The 22,636-nt window shown below is 45.3% G+C and overlaps 1 protein-coding gene across 1 annotated transcript; it reads right to left on the bottom strand.

The window, feature by feature from the left end:
* Positions 1 to 945: 945 nt before the first annotated feature.
* On the bottom strand, positions 946 to 7,188 carry LOC130357484 (lanC-like protein 2). The gene is made up of 2 exons (XM_056560183.1): positions 6,193 to 7,188; positions 946 to 2,802 (listed from the first exon to the last, which is right to left on the bottom strand). Exons 1-2 carry the CDS (start codon positions 7,186 to 7,188, stop codon positions 1,504 to 1,506), a joined length of 2,295 nt encoding a protein of 764 aa, XP_056416158.1. The 3' UTR covers positions 946 to 1,503.
* Positions 7,189 to 22,636: the final 15,448 nt, after the last annotated feature.

The following is a 22,636-nucleotide window of genomic DNA, read 5'->3' as shown; positions in this document are numbered from 1 at the left end:
CGACCTCCACGCCAGGAAAGACGCACGCTGACTCTGCACAAAGGTGAGACAGCTCTTGATGTGAACTCTGCTTCTCCACGTCTTACTGTGCCTGTGCGGAATTCTTCTTCTACCTTCTCCTTCTCAGCTATGGCCTTCTTGGATTCCGGATCTGCAGGAAATTTTAGTTTGGCCTCTTTCATCAACAGGTTCAACATCCCGGTGACCAGTCTCACCAGACCCCTCTACATCGCCTCTGTTAATAATGAAAGATTGGACTGTACTGTGCGTTACCGCACGGAACCCCTATTAATGTGCATCGGACCCCATTACGAAAAAATTGAATTTCTGGTCCTCTCTAACTGCACTTCAGAAATTCTTCTTGGATTACCATGGCTTCAACGCCATTCCCCAACCCTTGATTGGACCACCGGGGAAATCAAGAACTGGGGTACTTCTTGCCACAAGGACTGTCTTTTTTTTTATTTTTTTTTTTTATTTTATTTTATTTTTTTTTTTGCAATGTAAACTTTACTGTATTGTATCACACAGCAGTAGATCAAGTGTAACCAAACAGGCAATAATAAGACAAGCACAAACAAAACTTTACTGACATAACAAGGATAAAAGTGTCTCACCCTTTAAGATTTATTCCTTGCATGGTCCAAGTTAATTGTAGTGGAAATGTAAATAGCAGGCGGTTATTCTTCTACTGTCTACTATGGCCAGATTCATTGCATAAATCAGTGTTAAAGGAAATCCGCCAGCAGCACCACCCGCACCAAAGCCGCCACACAGGCCCGCAGCGCGGCCACTCCGCCCAGCTCATCAACACTCACAACCCCCCTCCCCTCTCCTGCGCCCCGCGCCAGCGCACGGCGCATGCGCCGCACACCAACAAGGTGCACAAGAGAAGGGAGGGGGCCACGAACACCGATGAGCCGGGCGGAGGAACGACGAAGATGGCATCAGCGTGCCCCTAGCTCGGTTCGGAGCTCTGCCCATGCCTCAAGGCCCTCATTTGCATAAAAAGAAAAAAGTGAATTGCTGCGGAACGGCTTGGCAAATCTGGTCGCCACGAGTATCTTTTTATTCAGCATCACCGGCGCCACAAGCCTGTGCGACAGCTCCAGTGCAGGCGACACCGCCGACAGACCCCCCCCAATGCTGGGTTAGACTATACACTATGAATCAAAGTAAATTATACTTTACAGTGTCTCCTAAAAGGGTCAACAAAAGCAGCCAATATTTCCAACACCAAAAGGTGTTAACATAAAACAAAAAACGAAGCATCTCCCAGTTTCAACAAACATACAACAATATCACAGGATAAATAACAAAATTCAGGATAACCTAATTTTTAGCAGTGGTGTCTGCAGAAAACACCGTAACTGCTCTTCTGTAAAAAGTGGTGATGAATCTAGGTTGGCAAGTAAGGTGGAGGCACCAAATGTAACACATCTGAGCTCTTCATCTTCTCCAAGTGCTGACAGATACTCCTCTCCATAGTCTCCTGCCAGCCAGTCAAAGTTCAAATGCAGGAAAGCGTGAAGTCTCTGGTGTCATCACGTCTGACAAGAAATGAATTGTGCCAGCCATTCCTTCAAAGAGAGAGTATGGTCTGTCCAGGATTCGGCATCCATGTGCACCATAATCTAAACACCATTCTGCAAACTTACAGGCTCTGTAGAGATACTTTTTATCTTGGGTGTGGTGGTAAAGTGATAAGAAGGCGTATCCATTCCCCGATGTCCCATGACAAATGCCATATCCTTTTCTTAATAGGCCTCTCTGCCAAATAACATCGCTACAATCCACAGCATCTTTCAAGTATTTATCTTCTTTAAACAGCTTATGAGCTTGAAGAAGCACGTGTATAACTCCTGGTGCTCCATGACACCAATATACCAACCGATCTGTTTCATTGCTTAAAGATGACGGATAATTGCCAGACCTGAATTTCTTGTGGCGTACGTAGTCAATGCATGGCTTTACAAGCTCAGTTAATGTTTCCTGGTCTACTTTGGCTAATGGCTGCATCAACATGTAGTAGATCCCAGCCAATCCATGGGCTGCCCCCACATACTGCTTCTTGTGCCACTGATACAGCAGAGGACAGCGTTCCGTCTTGTGCTCTTCTTTAGACAAATTCTTCCCAGATTCTATAATGGCATCTACAAGCTCTTTGATTGTAGCTTGAGGCACCGTGTCTGGACTGATCTCCGCATTTAGATAGAGCAACGCATAGAGATAACCAGCTCTTCCATACAGCAGCTCATCTGGAAGCTCAGAGTCTGGGCTGACCACCCCCAGATGCAATGCCAATAACTTTGTAATGCAATCCTTGGATTCAGCTTGATTCTGAAGCTTGTGATGAACGACAGCACCTACAGCGAGAGGCCCAGCATCACCGCATAGGAATGTGACTCTTCGGCCATTCAGGTTCCGCAGAATTCTTTTCACATAATCGAGAGACCGCTGCAAATGAGCCTGGTCTTTGGCAATACGATACAGCTGCAGGTAGAGGAGGGCTATGCCTGTGTATCCGGTATAAGTAGAGCAGTCATGTGGATCAGCGGTCTTCAGACCTTCCTCCATTTGTTGTAGCAGATCACTCATTTTTGCCTGGATACGTCTTGAAAATCTTCCTAAAATCTTTCCATCTCTGTCAAAGGGCAGGTCCAGCTCTCCCGGTTCACCCGCGGCGGCGGCGGCGGCATAATCTTCTTCTTCCTCCGCCGGCTCTGCCGTGTCCGGGCCGGGCCGGTAGTCCGGGTATGGGTTACTGAAGGAGCGCTCCTCCATCTCCGCCTCCCCGCCAAACTGCCACACAAGGACTGTCTTAAGCCTGCTCCCTGTACTGTCAGTCAAGACCCCGTGGTTCCCCCGTTATCTGGTCTCCCCAAGGCCTATCTGGATTATGCTGATGTTTTTTGCAAAAAACAAGCAGAGACTTTGCCTCCTCACAGGCCTTATGACTGTCCTATTGACCTCCTCCCTGGTACTACTCCACCCCGGGGCAGAATCTATTCTCTGTCTGCTCCAGAAACTCAAGCCATGTCGGAGTACATTCAAGAGAATTTTAAAAAGGGGTTTATCCACAAGTCCTCCTCCCCTGCCGGAGCTGGATTTTTTTCGTTTCCAAAAAAGACGGCTCCCTACTCCCTTGCATTGATTACCGCGGACTTAATAAAATCACTGTAAAAAAACGCTATCCCCTACCTCTTATCTCGGAACTCTTTGACCGCCTACGAGGCGCCCACATCTTTACCAAGCTGGACTTAAGAGGTGCATATAATTTCATCCGCATCAGGGAGGGGGACAAATGGAAGACTGCATTTAACACCAGAGATGGAAACTTTGAATATCTGGTCATGCCCTTTGGCCTTTGCAACGCCCCTGCCGTCTTCCAAGACTTTGTAAATGAAATTTTTCATGATCTTCTATATACCTGTGTTGTGGTTTACCTAGACGATATTCAGATTTTTTCTGCTAACCTAGAAGAACACCGCCAGCATGTCCGCATGGTTCTTCAGAGACTTCGGGACAATCAATTATATGCCAAAATGGAAAAATGTCTCTTTGAATGTCAGTCTCTTCCCTTCCTAGGTTACTTAGTCTCTGGCCAGGGACTACAAATGGACCCAGATAAACTATCTGCCGTATTGGATTGGCCACGCCCCTCCGGACTCCGTGCTATCCAACATTTTTTGGGGTTTGCCAATTATTACAGACAATTTATCCCACACTTTTCCACTATTGTGGCTCCTATCGTGGCCCTAACCAAGAAAAACCCCAACCCTAAGTCCTGGCCTCCTCAAGCGGAAGACGCATTCAAACATCTCAAGACTGCCTTTTCTTCTGCTCCCGAACTCTCCAGACCTGACCCATCTAAACCCTTCTCATTGGAGGTAGATGCCTCCTCGGTGGGAGCTGGAGCAGTACTCCTACAAAAAAATTCTTCCGGGCATGCTGTTACTTGTGGGTTTTTTTCTAGGACCTTCTCTCCGACGGAGAAAAACTACTCCATTGGTGATCGAGAACTACTGGCCATAAAATTGTCGCTTGAGGAATGGAGGCACCTGCTGGAGGGATCCAAATATCCAGTTATTATATACACTAACCACAAGAATCTCTCTTATCTTCAGTCTGCCCAACGGCTGAACCCTCGCCAGGCTAGGTGGTCGTTGTTCTTTGCCCGTTTTAACTTTGAAATTCATTTTCGCCCTGCTGACAAGAACATTAGGGCTGATGCCCTCTCTCGTTCATCAGATGCCTCTGAAGTGGAAGCTTCCCCGCAGCACATTATTCCTCCGGACTGTCTGATCTCCACCTCTCCAGCTTCCATCAGACAGACTCCTCCAGGGAAGACCTTCGTCTCTCCACGCCAGCGCCTCAGGATTCTCAAGTGGGGACACTCCTCTCACCTCGCTGGCCATGCTGGCATCAAAAAATCCATCCAACTCATCTCTCGATTTTATTGGTGGCCTACCCTGGAAACTGATGTTGTTGATTTCGTGCGGGCTTGTACAGTCTGTGCCCGGGACAAGACCCCTCGCCAGAAGCCTGCTGGTCTCCTCCATCCTCTGCCTGTTCCTGAACAACCATGGTCTCAAATTGGTATGGACTTTATTACTGACTTACCTTTATCCCATGGCAACACAGTTGTTTGGGTGGTCGTTGATCGATTCTCCAAGATGGCACATTTTATCCTTCTTCCAGGTCTTCCTTCGGCGCCTCAGTTGGCGAAGCAATTTTTTATACACATTTTTCGCCTTCACGGGTTGCCCACGCATATCGTCTCGGATAGAGGCGTTCAATTTGTGTCTAAATTCTGGAGGGCCCTCTGTAATCATCTCTAAATCAAATTAAACTTCTCATCTTCTTATCATCCCCAATCCAATGGGCAAGTAGAAAGAATTAATCAGGTTCTGGGTGACTATTTGCGACATTTTGTTTCCTCCCGCCAGGATGACTGGGCAGATCTTCTACCATGGGCCGAATTCTCGTACAATTTCAGAGTCTCCGAATCCTCCGCTAAATCCCCATTCTTCGTGGTGTATGGCCGTCACCCTCTTCCCCCCCTCCCCACTCCCATGCCCTCTGGTTTGCCCGCTGTTGATGAAGTGACTCGGGACCTCTCCACCATATGGAAAGAGACTCAAAATTCTCTTTTACAGGCTTCATCCCAGATGAAAAAACATGCCGATAAGAAAAGAAGAATTCCCCCCATTTTTTCTCCCGGAGACAAAGTATGGCTCTCCGCCAAGTATGTCCGCTTTCGTGTCCCCAGTTATAAACTGGGACCACGTTATCTTGGTCCTTTCAAAATCAAGTGCCAGATCAACCCTGTCTCTTACAAACTCCTTCTTCCTCCTTCTCTCCGTATTCCCAATGCTTTCCATGTCTCTCTCCTTAAACCACTCATCCTTAACCGCTTCTCTCCCAAAGTTGTTTCTCCCACTCCAGTTTCCGGGTCCTCTGACGTTTTTTCGGTGAAGGAAATTCTGGCATCCAAGACGGTCAGAGGTAAAAAATTATTTTTGGTTGACTGGGAGAATTGCGGCCCAGAGGAGAGATCATGGGAACCTGAGGACAACATTCTGGACAAGAGTCTTATCCTCAGGTTCTCAGGTTCCAAAAAGAGGGGGAGACCCAAGAGGGGGGGGTACTGTTACGCCGAGCGCTCCGGGTTCCCGCTCCTCCCCGGAGCGCTCACAGCGTTCTCTTATTCACAGCGCCCCGGTCAGACCTGCCGACCGGGTGCGCTGCGATAATGTTCCCAGCAGGGATGCGATTCGCGATGCGGGACGCGCCCGCTCACGATGCGCATCCCGATTCCCTTACCAGACCCGTTCCCCGTCTGTGCTGTCCCGGCGCGCGCGGCCCCGCTCCTTAGGGCACGCGCGCGCCGGGTCTTTGCGATTTAAAGGGCCGGTGCGCCACTGATGCTATTGTGCCAGTGAAAGCGTTTCCTTGTGTGTTCCTAGCCTGTAACGGAGAGTATAGAAGTACAGAATAAGAAAAGCAACTAAAACTTTAGTAATAAAAAGAAAAGTGTCAGTGATTTCTCCTGTGGCAGGTACACCGAGTCAGTGGGCGTGTAAATAAGAAAATAAAGAAATATAGCAATCATAAGCTACTCAGGCTAGCACCCAGAGGTATACGGAGGTGACTATGTAAGCACTGGATTCAGTCCGGATCACAGTTCACTGGAGAAGCGTCTCCTAGTTCCTCCGCTTCTTTTCCCTCTAAGATCATTCCCCACTCCTGTAATGAATACAGTCCTTCTTCAGCTGACAAAAAAGTATGAACTTTCCCTTGTCGATTCACAAGAACCTTAGCAGGGAACCCCCACCTATAGGGATCTCCCAAATCTCTCAGGGTCACCGTCAGTTGACTAAAGTTCCTTCTTGCTTGTAGAGTCGCAGCTGACAAATCCGTGTAAATGTGTATATCCTCAAAAGGCTCAGGTAAGGTAGGGTGTCTCCGTGAGTATTGCAACAGTAGATCTTTAGTATGGAAGAAAGTGAAGCGAGCCAGGACATCTCGTGGGACCTCGTCAGGTAAGTTGCGAGGCTTAGGTACTCTGTGGGCCCTGTCCACAGTATACTCATAAGGTTCCATATCAGGCAGCAGATGTCTAGTCATTTGAAGTACATATTTGGCCAGCTGGTTCCCTGCTTCTTCTTCAGGGATGCCTCTAAATTTGACATTATTGCGTCGATTTCTGTCTTCATAATCTACCATTTTTGCATGTAAGGCTTCAACCTTGTCGTCTAATGCATTATGAGCGCCTTGGAGATCATTGTGGGCTTTTGCAAATGTCACCAGCTTTGTCTCTGTATTAGCCACTTTATGTTCCAGTATGGTGGAGGTGATCTGTATGGGCTTAATCAACTTAGAAAAGTCAACTTGTAGGGAATTACGGAGCGCTAGCAACATGTCCTTAAGTACTGTGTCCGACACCATTTTATCAGATGTGTGGTAGGAGGCAAAGATATTATTCTCGCAAGGCTGGTCAGTAATAGGGATAACATCATCCACCCCGTCTGGTCCAGCCAGCCAAGGTTTTTGTTTCAGGGGACTGACCTGTGGTGAGCTCCCGGTCTCTGTCGCAGACTCTCGGAGTTCAGAGGCTGCAGGCTGCGCAGCAAGGCCGTCTCCACTAACCTCTTCCGTCACTAGAGGAGCGGAGTTCCGTGGCATCTCTGTTCCCACCGGCGAGCCCCATGTCAGCGGCACCTCAAAAGTCAGCTGCTGATTCACCCGTGTAGACGGTAAGCTATGGAAAGGGCTCACCCTCACCGGTCCCTGTGCTTTATTCCTCCCGCGCCTTCCGGCAGCTGCTGGTATCTGCGAGGCGCGTGTCTCGGCGCCATCTTGGAAAGGTTTGCAGGGCTGCTCTATGGTCCGAAAAAACTGGGATAACTTCTTATTCTTATTCTCCGTCTTTCATATTTCTTTTCCTGCTATGAGTCGCCATTATAGTTTGGAATGTCCAATTTGCAGTGTGGAGTCGCTAGCAGGGTCTCTGTCGCTTGTAAAAGCGGTGCTGTAGCAGGAGCTCTCACTCTAAGCAGCCATCTCTCTCGGCGGCCAAACCACACCCCCGAATGAGAAAACTTTAAATCCTGTTTTGAGGACTCATTAGAAGGCAAGTCTGGTGCCAGCAGCCAAGGTTATTCCAGCTCAAATAGTGTTTAATTGCTGCAGTGTAAACTATGGCAAAGCTCCTAGATGTATCTTAAAATAGAGCTGTCAGTCTGCTGTGAGGCCAGCTACCACCTGTCCCAGCCCCTGCCTCTCAGCACACCCCCATTAAAATTTAAATTGAAGATTTAAATTAGATTAAAATTGTAAAAGTTTAATTTAAGGTGTCAATAGCATGAGCAGACCATATGGTGGCACAATGATACAGCCTGGAGGTGGCAGTAGCATGAGGAGACCATAATGTGGCAGAATGACACAGCCTGGAATTGGCGGCAGCAAGAGGAGACCCTAATGTGGCAGAATGACCCAGCCTGGAGGTGGCAACAGCCTGACGTGACCATAGTGCCTCACTATTGAAAAGATTAAAGATATTTTGGAAAATTTTATTTGAAGATTTAAAATAGATTAAGATAAAGTTTCATTTAATGTGCCAGAAGCATTAGGAGACCATAATGTGGCAGAATGACCAAGCCCAGAGGAGGCAGCAGCCTGATGAGATCATAGGGCCTCTCAATTGAAAAGATAAAAGATATTTTGGAAAATTTTAATTGAAGATTTAAAATAGATTAAGATAAAGCTTAATTTAATGTGCCAGCAGCATGAGGAGACTACATGGCAATGGTGTGTCTGGGTACTCTGCCTCGTCTTCCTCATCACTCTGTAGCTCCACAGCCTGCTCCTACTCCTCCCCTCCTATCAGATGACTATAAAAATCACCCATTTCACAAAACCTTGTGCTCCACTGTCCCCCTTCCCCTCCTCCTCCAGTTCAGGCCCCACAGGGCTCATGTGGCCTCGAGATGTAGGCACCACGTCTCCAGTGCCCTAACCAGCCATAGTTTCCAACACATGTTGTGGTTGATGAAGCAATGGAATTATGTTTTTCATCCCGTAATCCTGGCAACTGACTAATAATGTGGCTTCTTTTAAGGGCCTTAGCAAACGGCAGGTGTCACGTATGAGCTGCCACTGGTTCACATTGAAATTACACAGAGCAGTCCCCCTATCCACTTGGATCATCAAGAAATCGGTGATGGCTTTTCTCTGTTCGTATAGTGGGTCCAACCTATGGAGGGTGGAATTCCACCATGTGAAAATGTTGCAAATCAGACTATGTTGGGGGATGCTGTTCTGACGCTGCAGCTCAAGGAGGGTGTGCTTTGCGGTGTACGACTAGCTGAAGTGCATGCAAAGTTTTCTTCCCATTGTAAGGATGTCTTGCAGATAGGGTAACACTTCAGGAATCGCTTCACAACCAGGCTGGACACGTGTGCCATGCAGGGTGCATGGCTCAGGCTTCATAGACGCTGTTTTAGACAAGAGGTTCTTCCCGTTGTCGGTTACCATGGTTTCCATTTCCAGTTTTCATGGAGTAAGCCATGATTTGATTTCATGATGAATTACTTTTAACAGTTCGTCCCCTGTGTGACTCAGTTCGCCAAGGCAAACCATGTGAAGAAAAATGTGACACCGCTGTGCCCTGCACACATGGTATGCTGGAGGGGCACTGAGACTTGTCTGTGCAGTGGAGGCTGAGGACAAGATGGAGGATGAGGAATCGGAGTTGCACATTGTCGCAGGACAAACAGCCTGAGTGCATGGAGGCGGAAGCGGTGTGACTTGTCCAAGTTGCTGTTGTGGCTGGCAGGAACCACATTCACCCAGTGGGCCGTAATGGACATGTATTGTCCCTGACCGTAGTTACAGCTCCGCACTTCAGCGCTGCTGTGCACTTTGGTACAGTACAATTTGGTAGAGTGAGGTGGTGGGTGTTAATACCAGTACCCGGTGACGGAAGTGGGTGAAAGAAGGAGAACTTGGCAGCAGATATGTGGCATCAGGCAGGTGGCAGGATCAGAATAGTAGATGAGACAGGTAGGCAGAAGAAAACAGTCTCTTTTTGGCAAAGAGTTGGTGAGCAAAAGTAAGTATTGAGGATATGTATTCGCTAAAACGTAACTTTTCTTAGGATAAAATATATGGACCCAATTTTTTTTTTAAATAACATTTTGTTTTAAATCAAACAAAAGGAAAGGTGCACAAAAAATACTATGTGCCACCTACACCACAAAGTATTGATGCGATGCAAAGACCTCTAAAAGGTAGAAGGGAACAACGTATGGTCAATTGTAACAGGTAACTGTAAAAACTTCCCCTGTACTTGCCAAAAGGGAATTAATAGTGCAAGAGTAGGGCCTACTCTCGCACTATTAATTCCCTTTTAGCAAGTGTTACTCGCCCTAAAAAGGGCGACCCCACATAGGAACCTCTCCCTGTTTCCATCTGAAAAGACTGCCATTTTCCCAGGGTTTTTGGTTGGAAATAGGGAGAGGTTCCTTTGGGGGGTCGCCCTTTTTAGGAAGATTAACACTTGCCTCCAAAAGGTGGAAGGGGACAACGTATTGTCCATTGAAGCAGGTGGGGGTAAAAACTAGGGATGCACCGATATATCGGCGGCCGATACATATCGGCCGAAAATAGCTATTTCGGCAAAATGCCGAAACAACAAAAAATGTGCCGATAATGACCACCTCCCCTGCCCGCCCACAGCACAAGTTATAAACACTGCCAGTGGCAGAGGCACTCGTGGGGGGTGCAGGGGGGGCTGGCCGCAACATCTGGGGGGGGGGGTGTTGCGCTCTCCGGGATAGGATTAGGAATACTTATTTTTATATGCCGGGGCCGGCTCCTGTGTGTGGCTGCAGGCGGGGGCCGGCCAGCGCATATAAAACCTAATACTGTATACTAAAAACCAGGGGGCCTCCAGCTGTTGTGAAACTACAACTCCCAGCATGCCCGGACCGGCAAAGTCTGTCCGGGCATGCTGGGAGTTGTAGTTTCACAACAGCTGGAGGCCCCCTGGTTTTTAGTATACAGTATTAGTTTTTATATGCTCTGGCCGGGCCCCGCCTGCAGCCACACACGGGAGCCGGCCCAGGCAAATAAAAATAAGTATTCCTAATCCTATCCCGGACATCCCTGTGTCCCGAAAAATCTTTTCGGGACATAAGGATGTCCGGCGGTCACTCACCATTCCCCGGCGTCCTCCTGCGATCCTCCCGCGATCCTCCTTCGGTCCTTCGCTTCTCCGCCTCTATGGCCGTACGCACGGGACATCACTGACGTCCCGTGCGTACAACCATAGAGACGCAGGAGGACCGCAGGATCGTCGCGGGAGAACGCTCGCCGGCCGGGGCCTGGTAAGTGACCGCGTCATCTTCTTCAGTGTTCCGGTCACCACTGCTCCGGTCCCGGCACCTACTGCTATGGTCCATAGGCCATAGCAGTAGATGTGACCCCGGGCCGGAGGAGCGGTGACCGGAACACTGTGGGGGCAGCAGTACAGACATACAGCCTCCAGCCGTACACTGTATATGGCTGGAAGCTGTATGTCTGTGGGGTGGGGGAACTGCTGACCTAATGTGGGGGGGAGCTGCCTACAAATGTGGGGGGAGCTGCCTACAAATGTGGGGGGAGCTGCCTAATATTGTGGGGGGGGAGCTGCCTAATATTGTGGGGGGGGAGCTGCCTAATATTGTGGGGGGGGGAAGCTGCCTAATATTGTTGGGGGGAGCTGCCTGATATTGTGGGGGGGGGAGCTGCCTAATATTGTGGGGGGGAGAGCTGCCTAATATTGTGGGGGGGAGCTGCCTAATATTGTGGGGGGGGGAGCTGCCTAATATTGTGGGGGGGGGGCTGCCTAATATTGTGGGGGGAGCTGCCTAATATTGTTGGGGGGAGCTGCCTAATATTGTGGGGGGAGCTGCCTGATATTGTGGGGGGGAGCTGCCTAATATTGTGGGGGGGGGGGAGCTGCCTGATATTGTGGGGGAACTGCTGACCTAATGTGGGGGGGGGGGAGCTGCCTACAAATGTGGGGGGAGCTGCCTAATATTGTGTGGGAACTGCCTACTATTGTTGGGGGGAGCTGCCTACTATTGTGGGGGAAATGCTGACCTAATGTGGGGGAGCTGCCTACTATTGTGAGGAACCTGCCTACTATTGTGGGGGAACTGCTGACCTAATGTGGGGGGGAGCTGCCTAAAAATGTGGGGGGAGCTGCCTAATATTGTTGGGGGGAGCTGCCTAATATTGTGTGGGAACTGCCTACTATTGTTGGGGGGAGCTGCCTACTATTGTGGGGAACCTGCCTACAATTGTGGGGGAAATGCTGACCTAATTTGGGAACCTGCCTACTGTTGTGGGGGAGCTGCCTACTATTGTGGGGGAGCTGCCTACTATTGTGGGGGAGCTGCCTACTATTGTGGGGGAACTCCCGACCTAATGTGGGGGAGCTGGCAATCTAATGTGGGGGAATCTAATCTAATGAGCGGAGCGCTGCATTTTACCAGAATACGGGGAGAAGTCATTTTCGGTATCGGTATCGGTTTCGGCCAGACATTTTTTTTTATTTCGGTTTTGTTTCGGTTCTGAAATTTCCATTTCGGTGCACCTCTAGTAAAAACTTACTCTGTTAGGCCATACTGTCGCCCTATTAATTCCCTTTTTGACAAGTGTTACTCGCCCTAAAAAGGGCGCCCCCACACAGGAAACTCTCCTTATTTCCACCTAAAACACTGCCATTTCTCAGGGTTTTTAGTTGGAAATAGGGAGAGGTTCCTTTGGGGGGCCACCCTTTTTAGGATGATTAACACTTGCCACCAAAAGGTGGAAAGGAAAAACGTATTGGCCATTGTAGCAGGTGGGGGTAAAAACTTACCCTGTAAGGCCCTACTCGCCCTATTAATTCCCTTTTTGGCAAGTGTTACTCGCAAAAAAAAGGGTGGCCCCATAGAAGAACCTCTCCCTATTTCCAACTAAAAACCCTGGGAAATGTCAGCATTTTTAGGTGGAAATAGGGATAGGTTCCTGTGTGGGGCTAACCCTTTTTAGGGCGAGTAACACTTGCCAAGAAGTGAGGAATTAATAGTGCGAGAGTAGGGCCTTACAGGGGAAGTTTTTACCACCACCTGTAACAATGGACCATACACTGTTCCCTGCCACCTTTTAGAGGTCTTTGCCTCGCATCAATACTTGGTGGTGTAGGTAGCACATGATGTTTTTTTGCACACCTTTCCTTTAGTTAGATTTAGAAAAAAAAATTGGATCAATATATTTTATCCTCATAAAAGTTAAGTTTTAGCTAACGTATATCCTCAATACTTCCTTGTGGTCTAATTCATGAGGAATTTCTGTAACTGGGGACCAACACCTTAATTATGTTTTGCAGTATCCATGGCAGCACAATGAGAGAGCCTGGAGGTGATAGCATAAGGAGACCATATGGTGGCACAATGACAGAGCCTGGAGGTGGCAGAATCAGTATGAGGAGACTATATGGCAGCACAATGAGAGAGCCTGGAGGTGGCAGCATCAGCATGAGGAGACAAAATAGCAGCACAATGACAGAGCCTGAAGGTGGTAGCATCAACATCAGGAGACCATATGGCAGCACAATCAGAGAGCCTGGAGGTGGCAGCATCAGAATGAGGAGAGCATATGGCAGCACAATGACAGAGCCTGGAGGTGGAAGCAACAACATCAGGAGACCATATGGCAGCACAATGAGAGAGCTTGAAGGTGGCAGCATCAGCATGAGGAGACCATATGGCGGCACAATGACAGAGCCTGGAGGTGGCAACATCAGCATGAGGAGAACATATGGCAGCACAATCAGAGAGCCTGGAGGTGGCAGCATCAGCATGAGGAGACCATCTGGCAGCACAAAAACAGAGCCTAGAGGTGGCAGCAGCAGCATGAGGGCCATGCTAACTGAGAGTTGAGTCTGAGGAACCCAGACTGCTGACTGGTAGTGTTGGATGGCAATTGGGATGAAGTGGATGACCAAGTGAACCAATCAATCACGGCTGTTTGGTTGCTGGTTGAGAAACAACTGCTAGCTGACACCGAGAGCTCAGACCTCTCGCTGCAACTCCTGCTGTCACACACTCCTACTCTGTTACGACCTCTGCCTGTGCCTGATGAATTTAGGCCTCTGCCACTCCTCTGTGCATGTCCTGGCACTTCTCTGCCTGACATACACCAACTGAGTGCACATATGTAGCACTTATGAGAGGAGGACAATGCATTCCACTACGCTTAAAACTGTATTAGACTACAGAAACAAGTGTGTAGCTTTACATAGTAACATAGTTCATATGGTTGAAAAAAGACCAAAGTCCATCAAGTTCAACCTATATCCCTAATGAGTCTCTACTAAGTTGATCCCGAGGAAGGCAAAAAACCCTCATACTAGAGGTAAAAATTCCTTCCCAACTCCCAATATGGCAGTCAGAATAAATCCCTGGATCAACGTTCTGTCCCTATAAATGTAATATACATAACCAGCAATGTTCTTACTCTCCAAAAATGCATCCAGACCCCTTTTAAATTATTTTACAGAGTTCACCATGACCACCTCCTCTGTGAGACAATTCCAGTCTCACTGCTCTTACAGTAAAGAACCCCATATTTGTGCTGGTGTATAAACCTTCTTTCTTCTAAACGTAGAGGATGCCCCCTTGTTATAGATACAGTCCTGGGTATAAATAGATCATGGGAGAGATCTCTGTACGGTCCCCTGACATATTTATACATAGTTATTAGGTTTCCCCTAAGCCTTCTTTTTTCTAAACTTAATAACCGTAATTCTGATAATCTTTCTGGGTACTGTAGTCCCCTCATTCCCTGTATTACCCTGCTTGCCAGTCTTTGAACCCTCTCCAGCTCCACTATATCTTTCTTGTACACTGGTGCCCAGTACTGAACACAATATTCTATGTGTGGTCTGACTAGTGATTTGTACAGCGGTAGAATTATTTCCTTGTCGTGAGCATCTATGCCCCTATTGATGCACCCCATGATTTTATTTGCTTTGGCAGCAGCTGCCCGACACTGGTCACTTCAGCTAAATTTACTGTTAACTAAAACTCCCAAGTCCTTTTCCACGTCAGTCGTCCCAAGTGTGTTCCCATTTAATACATAATCCCAGCCCGGATTTTTCCTCCCCATGTGCATTACCTTACATTTATCAGTGTTGAACCTCATCTGCCACTTCCCAGCCCAAGCCTCCAACCTATCCAGATCCATTTGCAACAGTGCCCTGTCCTCGATTGTGTTTACCGCTTTATAGAGTTTAGTATCATCTGCAAAGATTCATACTTTACTATTCAACCCCTCTACAAGGTCATTAATAAATGTATTAAATAGAACAGGACCCAAGACGGACCCCTGTGGTACTCCACTAGTAACAGTCACCCAATCAGAATAAGTACAATTAGCTCATGAATATAAAAAATAGGGGTCTGTTCATTACAGTACTTAATTCCTTTAGAACACGGGGGTGTATACCATCTGGACCTAACGATTTGTCAATTTTAATTTTTTGTAGGCTGCACTGTACTTCTTCCCGGGTTAGGCTGCTTTCACACTATGAGATTCTTCCGTTAATACACGTACGTTTGAAACTTAATTATTAACACACGTTAAACAACCCCATTCAAGTCAATGGGTTTTTTCATTTACCCTTTGTCACACGTTATAGCCCGTCATGACTAATGCACATTAGTTGTGAAGGGAGAAATAACGTGACATGCACTAATTTTCCACACGTCGCAAGAAACGGATATATTAACGTATGTTATTTTTAACATTGAAGTCTATGGCCGACATACGTTAGAAAATACACCCGTTAATGCCCGTTATTATAACGGACATTATTTTTACTGAGCATGCTCAGAAGAGGTGACATCAGTAGTGCTGAGGGACTACTACTACTACTCCCATCACGGAACAGACTTGTTTCCATGCTGGGAGTAGTAATTCCCCACTGCAGGAGTCTGCCGGTGGCTGGGGAGGTTACATTAGTGTTTGTACTACTACCCCCATCATGGAACAGACTCTGTTCCATGATGGGGGTTGTAGTTCAGGGGCTGAGGGATTGATCGCACCGGGTCTCACTTCTGACACCCGATGCGATCAGAAGTTATTAAGCAGGGTAGTGGGCGGCATGGTCCGCAACCCTGCGATCACCGATGTATTTTTTACTTTCATTTTTAAATTCCCCGCGGGGATCCCTGAATGGCCGATACTGAGGAGCGAATCAGGGATCCCCCTGGGGTTTTATAAATGGACAATGTAAGGGGACATATGTATAATAAAAGTGTTTATTGGGGGGGGCATAGAGCGCTATATATCTAGCCCCCACCAGCACATTAATAAAAATATGACCCCCGCAAGCGCATTTATAAGTATATATCTATACCCCCGGCAGCGAATACTGTGACCCCGCCAGCGCATTTGTCCTAATTTTCTATTGCAGCTATATGTGACAACCATACCTATCAGAACGTATTCAGCAGCGGCCCGGCCAGATGATCCTGACAGATATACTATTCATTCGTCTGTTAATAATACATAGTAACATATGTTTATTAACGGGTGAACTTCATAATGTGAAAGCAGCCTTAGACAGGTGATCTGTATGGGGAGTTTACCTTATCTCGCTGTATTTCACCTGGCATTTTATTTTCCTCTGTGAAATTTAGCACAGATGTCCATGATCACCTTCTCCACCATAGGGGGTTAAGCAATCATGTGCCATAGTCTGGCTTTGCTGCTTGGATACACAATTTATATACAATTTATATACAATGTACTCTTTTCTTTCAAAATTAAAGAAATTTACTGAAAAAAAGCCAAACAAGTATATACAGTATATCGCCATGTGCAAATACTGCCTTTGAAAAGTAAATTGTTTCTGAGTAACACATAAGCAATTAGTGAGAGTTTTATTGTCTCGTAATTCATGTTATATCCCAGAGACTGGCCGCTCCTTTATCTGGGCATAAATCCTTAGATGTTGTAGTGTGTCATATAACGTATATAGGCTATATATAACCCATATAGCTCAACAGATCACACATTTTATGATCTATCAATATAATTACTGAGCAGGAAGAAGGGTGTAACACGAAACGTCACTCTGCATACTGTGCCTGTTTGTCATTGCACCCATCCTCTTTGAATAAAGAATTCGTGGATCACAGTGATTTGCCATCCATTCTATTTCTCATGTTTGGATTTAATTAACAATATATTATTATAATTCTGACATTTCCGCATGCGGCAATACCACATATGTTTTATTTTTTTTACACCATTTTTGGGGGGATTTTTTGGGGAAAAGGGGGGTGAATCAAACTTTTATTAGGGAAGGGGTTAAATGATCTTTATAAACTTTTAGTTTTCACTTTTTTTTTGCAATGTTATAGCCCCCATAGGGGGCTATAACACTGCACACACTGATCTTTTAAATTGATCATTGTTATCCCATAGGATAACTTTGATCAATGATTCTGCCGCTTGACTGCTCTTGCCTGGACCTCACTTAGCCGGTAGAAGCGTGTAACACGAAACATTGCTCTACATACTGTGCCTGTTTGTCATTGCACCCTTCCTCGTTGAATAAAGAAGTCGTGAGTTGCCGTCCATTCTATTTGTCCCGTTTGGATTTGCATTTTCTTGCCATGGGACTGAGCACTGCTTTCATAGACTACAGAGGAGCAGCGGTAGCAGCGCATCACTGGAGGATTTAGTGCATCAGTGAAGGATCCTGAGGAGGTAGTGCCAGCTCCACTCTCCTGTACTAGATTATTGTTAATGAAACCGCATGGTCAATGGCGTATGCGCAAAAAAATTCCAAAGTCCTAAATAGTGTATTTTTGGTCACTTTTTATGTCATGAAATAAAACTTCAGCTCACGGCGCAAAAAATGAGCCCTCATACCTACATGCATGTAGTTATGATTTTTTCCAGAAGTACGACAAAATCAAACCTATATACGTAGGGTATCGTTTTAATCGAATGGACCTACAGAATAAAGAGAAGGTGTAATTTTTACTGAAAAATGTACTGCGTAGAAACGGAAGCCCCAAAAGTTACAAAAAATTGAATTTTTTCTTCAATTTTGTCACACTATGATTTTTTTTCCATTTCGCCGTAGAGTTTTGGGTAAAATGACTGATGTCATTACAAAGTAGAATTGCAAACAAAAGTGCATAAACTGAAAAACCCTGAGTCCTTAAGGGGTTAAAATACACAAAAATATGTCAGCATGTGTGTGTGTGTGTGTGTTATACAGCATGTGTGTCAGTGTTATACAGCATTTGTGGCAGTGTTATATGGCAAGCACTGCTCTTTCTGAGGCTAATAATTTATGAATGGAATTCAAGAAATGCAGTAAAGACTGACACATCTTAAAGGGGTACTCCAGTGAAAAACGTTTTTATTTTTAAATCACCAGGACCAGAAAGTTAAACAGATTTGTAAATTACTTCTATTAAAAATCTTAATCCTTCCTGTACTTATTAGCTACCGAATACTGCAGTGGAAATTCTTTTCCATTTGAAAAACAGAGCTGTCGGCTGACATCATGAGCACAGTGCTCTCTGCTGACATCTCTGTCCATTTTAGGAACTGTCCAGAGTAAAAGGAAATCCCCATAGCAAACATATGCTGTTGTGGACAGTTCCTAAAATGGACAGAGATGTCAGCAGAGAGCACTGTGCTCATGATGTCAGCATACAGCTCTGTGTTTCAAAAAGAAAATAATTTCTGCTGTAGTATTCAGCAGCTAATAAGTACAGGAAGGATTAAGATTTTTTAATAGACGTAATTTACAAATCTGTTTAACTTTCTGGCCTCAGTTGATTTAAAAAAAAAAAAAAAAAAAAAGTTTTTCACCGGAGTACTCCTATAAGGCATATAAAAGAAAGCCCCAGACTCACTGTAACATTGTATCCTATATAACGTTATGAGTCTGCAGCATTGTTCATCCTAAGCCTCCTGTTTCATGAACAGAATACAAACCTGAAATTATGAGTGATAAACATGCAGGCTTTGCAGAGGGAAATGTAACTTTCTGTACAATGAGTTAAACGGCATCTACCAGCACTGCTCAGACAGTCATATATGGAACACAAAAAGTACAGTGAGGACTGACATACATCCTCCTCATGTAATGTCTGCATTAGAAGCCCCTGTTTGTAATTCTAGGTTTTTGGAAAGTTGGGTGATGGCACTGCAATTGTTACCCAATATGAGTCAAAAAAAGAGAGACTAAAGGAATATTCTGTATACATGGTTTTCTCTGAAATTCCTGGTCTGAACAATGTGACAATTAGCACACATGTTCATGATCACTTTCTGTACCACAATTGATCACCAGATTTGGCAGCCATATTGGATTGCGCAATATTCTGCAAACATAGTTTTCTATAAAATTACTCATCAGAGTAATGTGAAAATTAGCGCATGTGTTAACCATCACTTTCTGTACCACAATTGCTTACCATACTTGGCGCCATATTGGATTGCACAGTATTCTGCAAACTAAAATTAATTGTCAGAGCAGTGTTGTGGTTCGTGGCTCTGGGGTTGAATTGGATTTGGCTCCAAGGGTTACACGCTCAGTTATAATCTGCAGACCATGCATCAGAGACACAAAATGGCTGACACCATGCGGACTAGTGAATACAATATATTCACACAGACCGCAGATATTTAACTATCTGTATCACCGGAGATCAAACGCAATCATAAATAACCCCTCAGATCCACGAACCACAACAAATGGCGACGAGGATGGGATTTTGCAGGAGTTATGAATATTAGTAACCAATTGACCAAATTAACAAAAATTTTCCTAGCAATTATAATTTATTCATGAAACTTCTATAAAGGAATATTTTTCTGATGATTAACTTTGTAGTCTTCAAAGGGCTTTTATACTAAAAGGGTGATTTGTATGTTGGCCTGTACTTCCTGCTTCCGTTTTATACATAGCTGGTGGCCATTTTTGGGGCAAAAAAGCACATGGTCGGGGGAGGGGCATGTTTTGTTGTACTCTTATACAATAGGTTAATCTGTTTAGATGTGGTTATCTCGTGTAGCACTGTACTAGTTATACAGGATATGACTGTTGCTTTTGTGTTCCTTGTTTTAAGGGTAACTAGAAATGCAGACATGATAGTTATTTAGTGATTGTCACTGGTAATCAATAGCATTGCTTTTGTAGGTAATGGTTGGTTGTATTGCATACATGATAGTTATTAGACACAGATTGTAAAGCATATTGAAAGTCTCCTGTGGTACATGCGTTGCTAGATTGTGAGTGTACCCTTAGTTGTGTGAGCTGTAAATCTACAATATATATTTTCAGTGCTTCACTAGTGAGAGGGCATACACGCTTGTGCGAGATACCCCCAGTGTAGCCTGTATGTGTTTAGCGGTACAAAATATACTAGTAAGGCTTACTGCAAACACGTGTGATTGTCCTGCCATCTGCTGTTGTTCAGAATGAGTTTCCTTAGGAAGAAGTTTTGCATTGCAAATTTGGGGCTGTACCACATTGGGCTACCACTATGGGAAAATGGAGTGTTATAGCAGAAGAGCTTGTACGCTGTGGTGCTCCGGTTTACCCAGAGATGGGGGATGAGATAGGAGGTATGGCTCTGAAGCTTGATTTAGGGGTTTATCCCAAAAATGAGAGCCGAGCTGCGGCTGGATTCTTTTACATGCCCTAAAATGTGAGGTGCAGAGAAATGAGGAACTTGAGAAACAGTTGCAGACAAAAACACAGATGATTCGTGATAAAGATAGGCAGATTAGCATGTTGGAATCAGAATTACTGGAATGTATAGATACTGATAAAAAATTGGCTCAGTCTTATGCTGAGATCCAGGAGTTGAGGAATGAGATTGCTAAAAGTGAGTTCCCCAAAATGGTGTCTGGTGTGGCCTCTTCCCATAATTCACAGCCACATTTTACAGCAGATTTACTATCTGATAAGGTCTGTGTTTCAAGTTCAAATAAGGGGAAGTTCAAAGCAAATTGGAGAAGTTTAAGAGTTGTTAGAAGTGTGTCTCTATTAGTGAAAAGGTATAGATCAGCTATGAAAAATGAGACCCATATAGTAAATATGGCTAAAAGGGTAAAGTCTTGTTTTGCATGTGGTGTTTCAGGCCATAATGCTAGATATTGTAAGGCACATGTTAACAAAACGAAATACTATTCAGCTAAATGTACAACATGTGGTCATAGTGGCCATATCTCCACAAGTTGTTATTCTACTGGAAACATGACGCAGAGGGAACCAGGTAAATCTAGACAGACTGGGAAGGGAAATATACATTCTTCCTCCCAACAACAGTTTCCAGAGAAATCTCTCAGCTTCCAATATAAACCTCATCTGTTTGATCCTATGAAAGATGACATCACAAAATACATGTTCAAGGAGTTGTGTGCACAGGTAGCAATATTCTTACAGAAACCATATATACAGGTGGAGGATCCCATGCCCCCTGTTGGTCAAATGGGGGAAGGGAGACTAAAGAGTAAACAATGGCCACCTTCCTTTTGCATGTAAATAGTGTTCACTTGTTTTGTCTTTTAGGAAAAAATGGAGACACCTAACATAAGGACTGTGTGCAGCAAAATTTTCTTTTCTGGCCACTAGGGCCATACCATAGGCTTACATGTAAAAATGACAATACTCTTGTTAGTTTGGGTTGACATTTACAGGAGCCTCCCCAAATTTGTGGGGAAAACAAATTAGTAAGAAACTAACTAACCCCTTTGATTTTTTTTTTTTTTTTTAAGAGGTTGGTGGAGGTTTAGCAATAGCTAGTCCTTCCACTAGAAGGCAATTTGCCTAGAGGGACTGAGGTAACACTCACACTCAAATATTAGTTAGCAATGGTTGGAATAATGCTGGGAAAGTGAGTATGGATATGCAGAGTGGAGTTCAACTGTGTCTAGTGTTGGGTTTTACCAAGGTTCACTAATCAGCACAGGCAGAAGATAATCTCTGATGGGCCTGGAAATATTAAAATTGTATTGTTGGAAAGTGACTTTAAACCTGTTTATTTTCCATTCAGCAGATTAGAGGCAGTGTAACCCCGCTCAACCCATGGACCTCCAATCAGAAGAATCCAAGCTCACCACAAACAGATGACCAGCGTTTCTAATGGAGTGAAGAAGGCTACCCATTCCTCAGCATCCGTGGTTGGAAGATGACAAGGATCAAGTTGTCAGGACTGGGTTTGGATGACATTGCGAGACAGGAGAACCTAGAACCAAAGGATACCCTCCAGCACATTTTGGAAAATGCTTTGGCCACCGCAAGGACGCTTTAAAGAAACTGTCTGAAGAGAAGCTACAAATAAGGGCTGTAGCTCTAACAATCGCCTAGCCCTAGATCCTTGCTGCAGCTACATAGTGAACAATGAGGGCGACAGGAACCATGATCAATGTAGACTGCCAGCAATCAAAACTCCATGGAACACCAAACACCGGATTATTTGGGTGGATGGGAAAACTGGGGGAATATAATTACTTTGTATTTCTTTGTTTTATGGAGATATACATGTTGTATGTTTGGTAAACTAGCAGACATGGAATTTAGGGAATCACCCAACATTGGTCAATTATGATGTAAAAGCAAGAGGGGGAATGTTGTGGACATGAAAATGACATACATTTTATTTGCTATGCTTGTGATCCTAGTCCAAGAAAGCCGCATGGGTTTGGACAAAGGAAAAGATTGAGTCTCTTAAAGGGTCTCCTAGTCATGCTCACAAGGGCTTTTGTAACATGAGATAAAGACCACCTGGGGGCTGGCTAAGGGGGCGGAGACAACATAATAAAACCCATTGAACAGGCCCAAGCGTTCCTCTTTTCTCTTCCGGGGCTGGATACCATCACACCTCCTATTCACTTCCTGTGGGGCCTGAATCCTGAAACAAAGGAATGCAACCACTTGTCCACTGCCTCTGCTCCATTTTCATACTTGCCGTAAGGGAGTCCCGAAGCAAAGTATTCTCAGTTATATTCTTTTGTGTGATATATATATATATATATATATATATATATATAGATAGATATA

This window comes from Hyla sarda, chromosome 2, assembly GCF_029499605.1.
Source record: "Hyla sarda isolate aHylSar1 chromosome 2, aHylSar1.hap1, whole genome shotgun sequence".
Taxonomy (NCBI): domain Eukaryota; kingdom Metazoa; phylum Chordata; class Amphibia; order Anura; family Hylidae; genus Hyla; species Hyla sarda.
The sequence above is the reverse complement of the archived record's forward strand: the minus strand, read 5'-3'. Positions and strand labels throughout refer to the sequence as shown.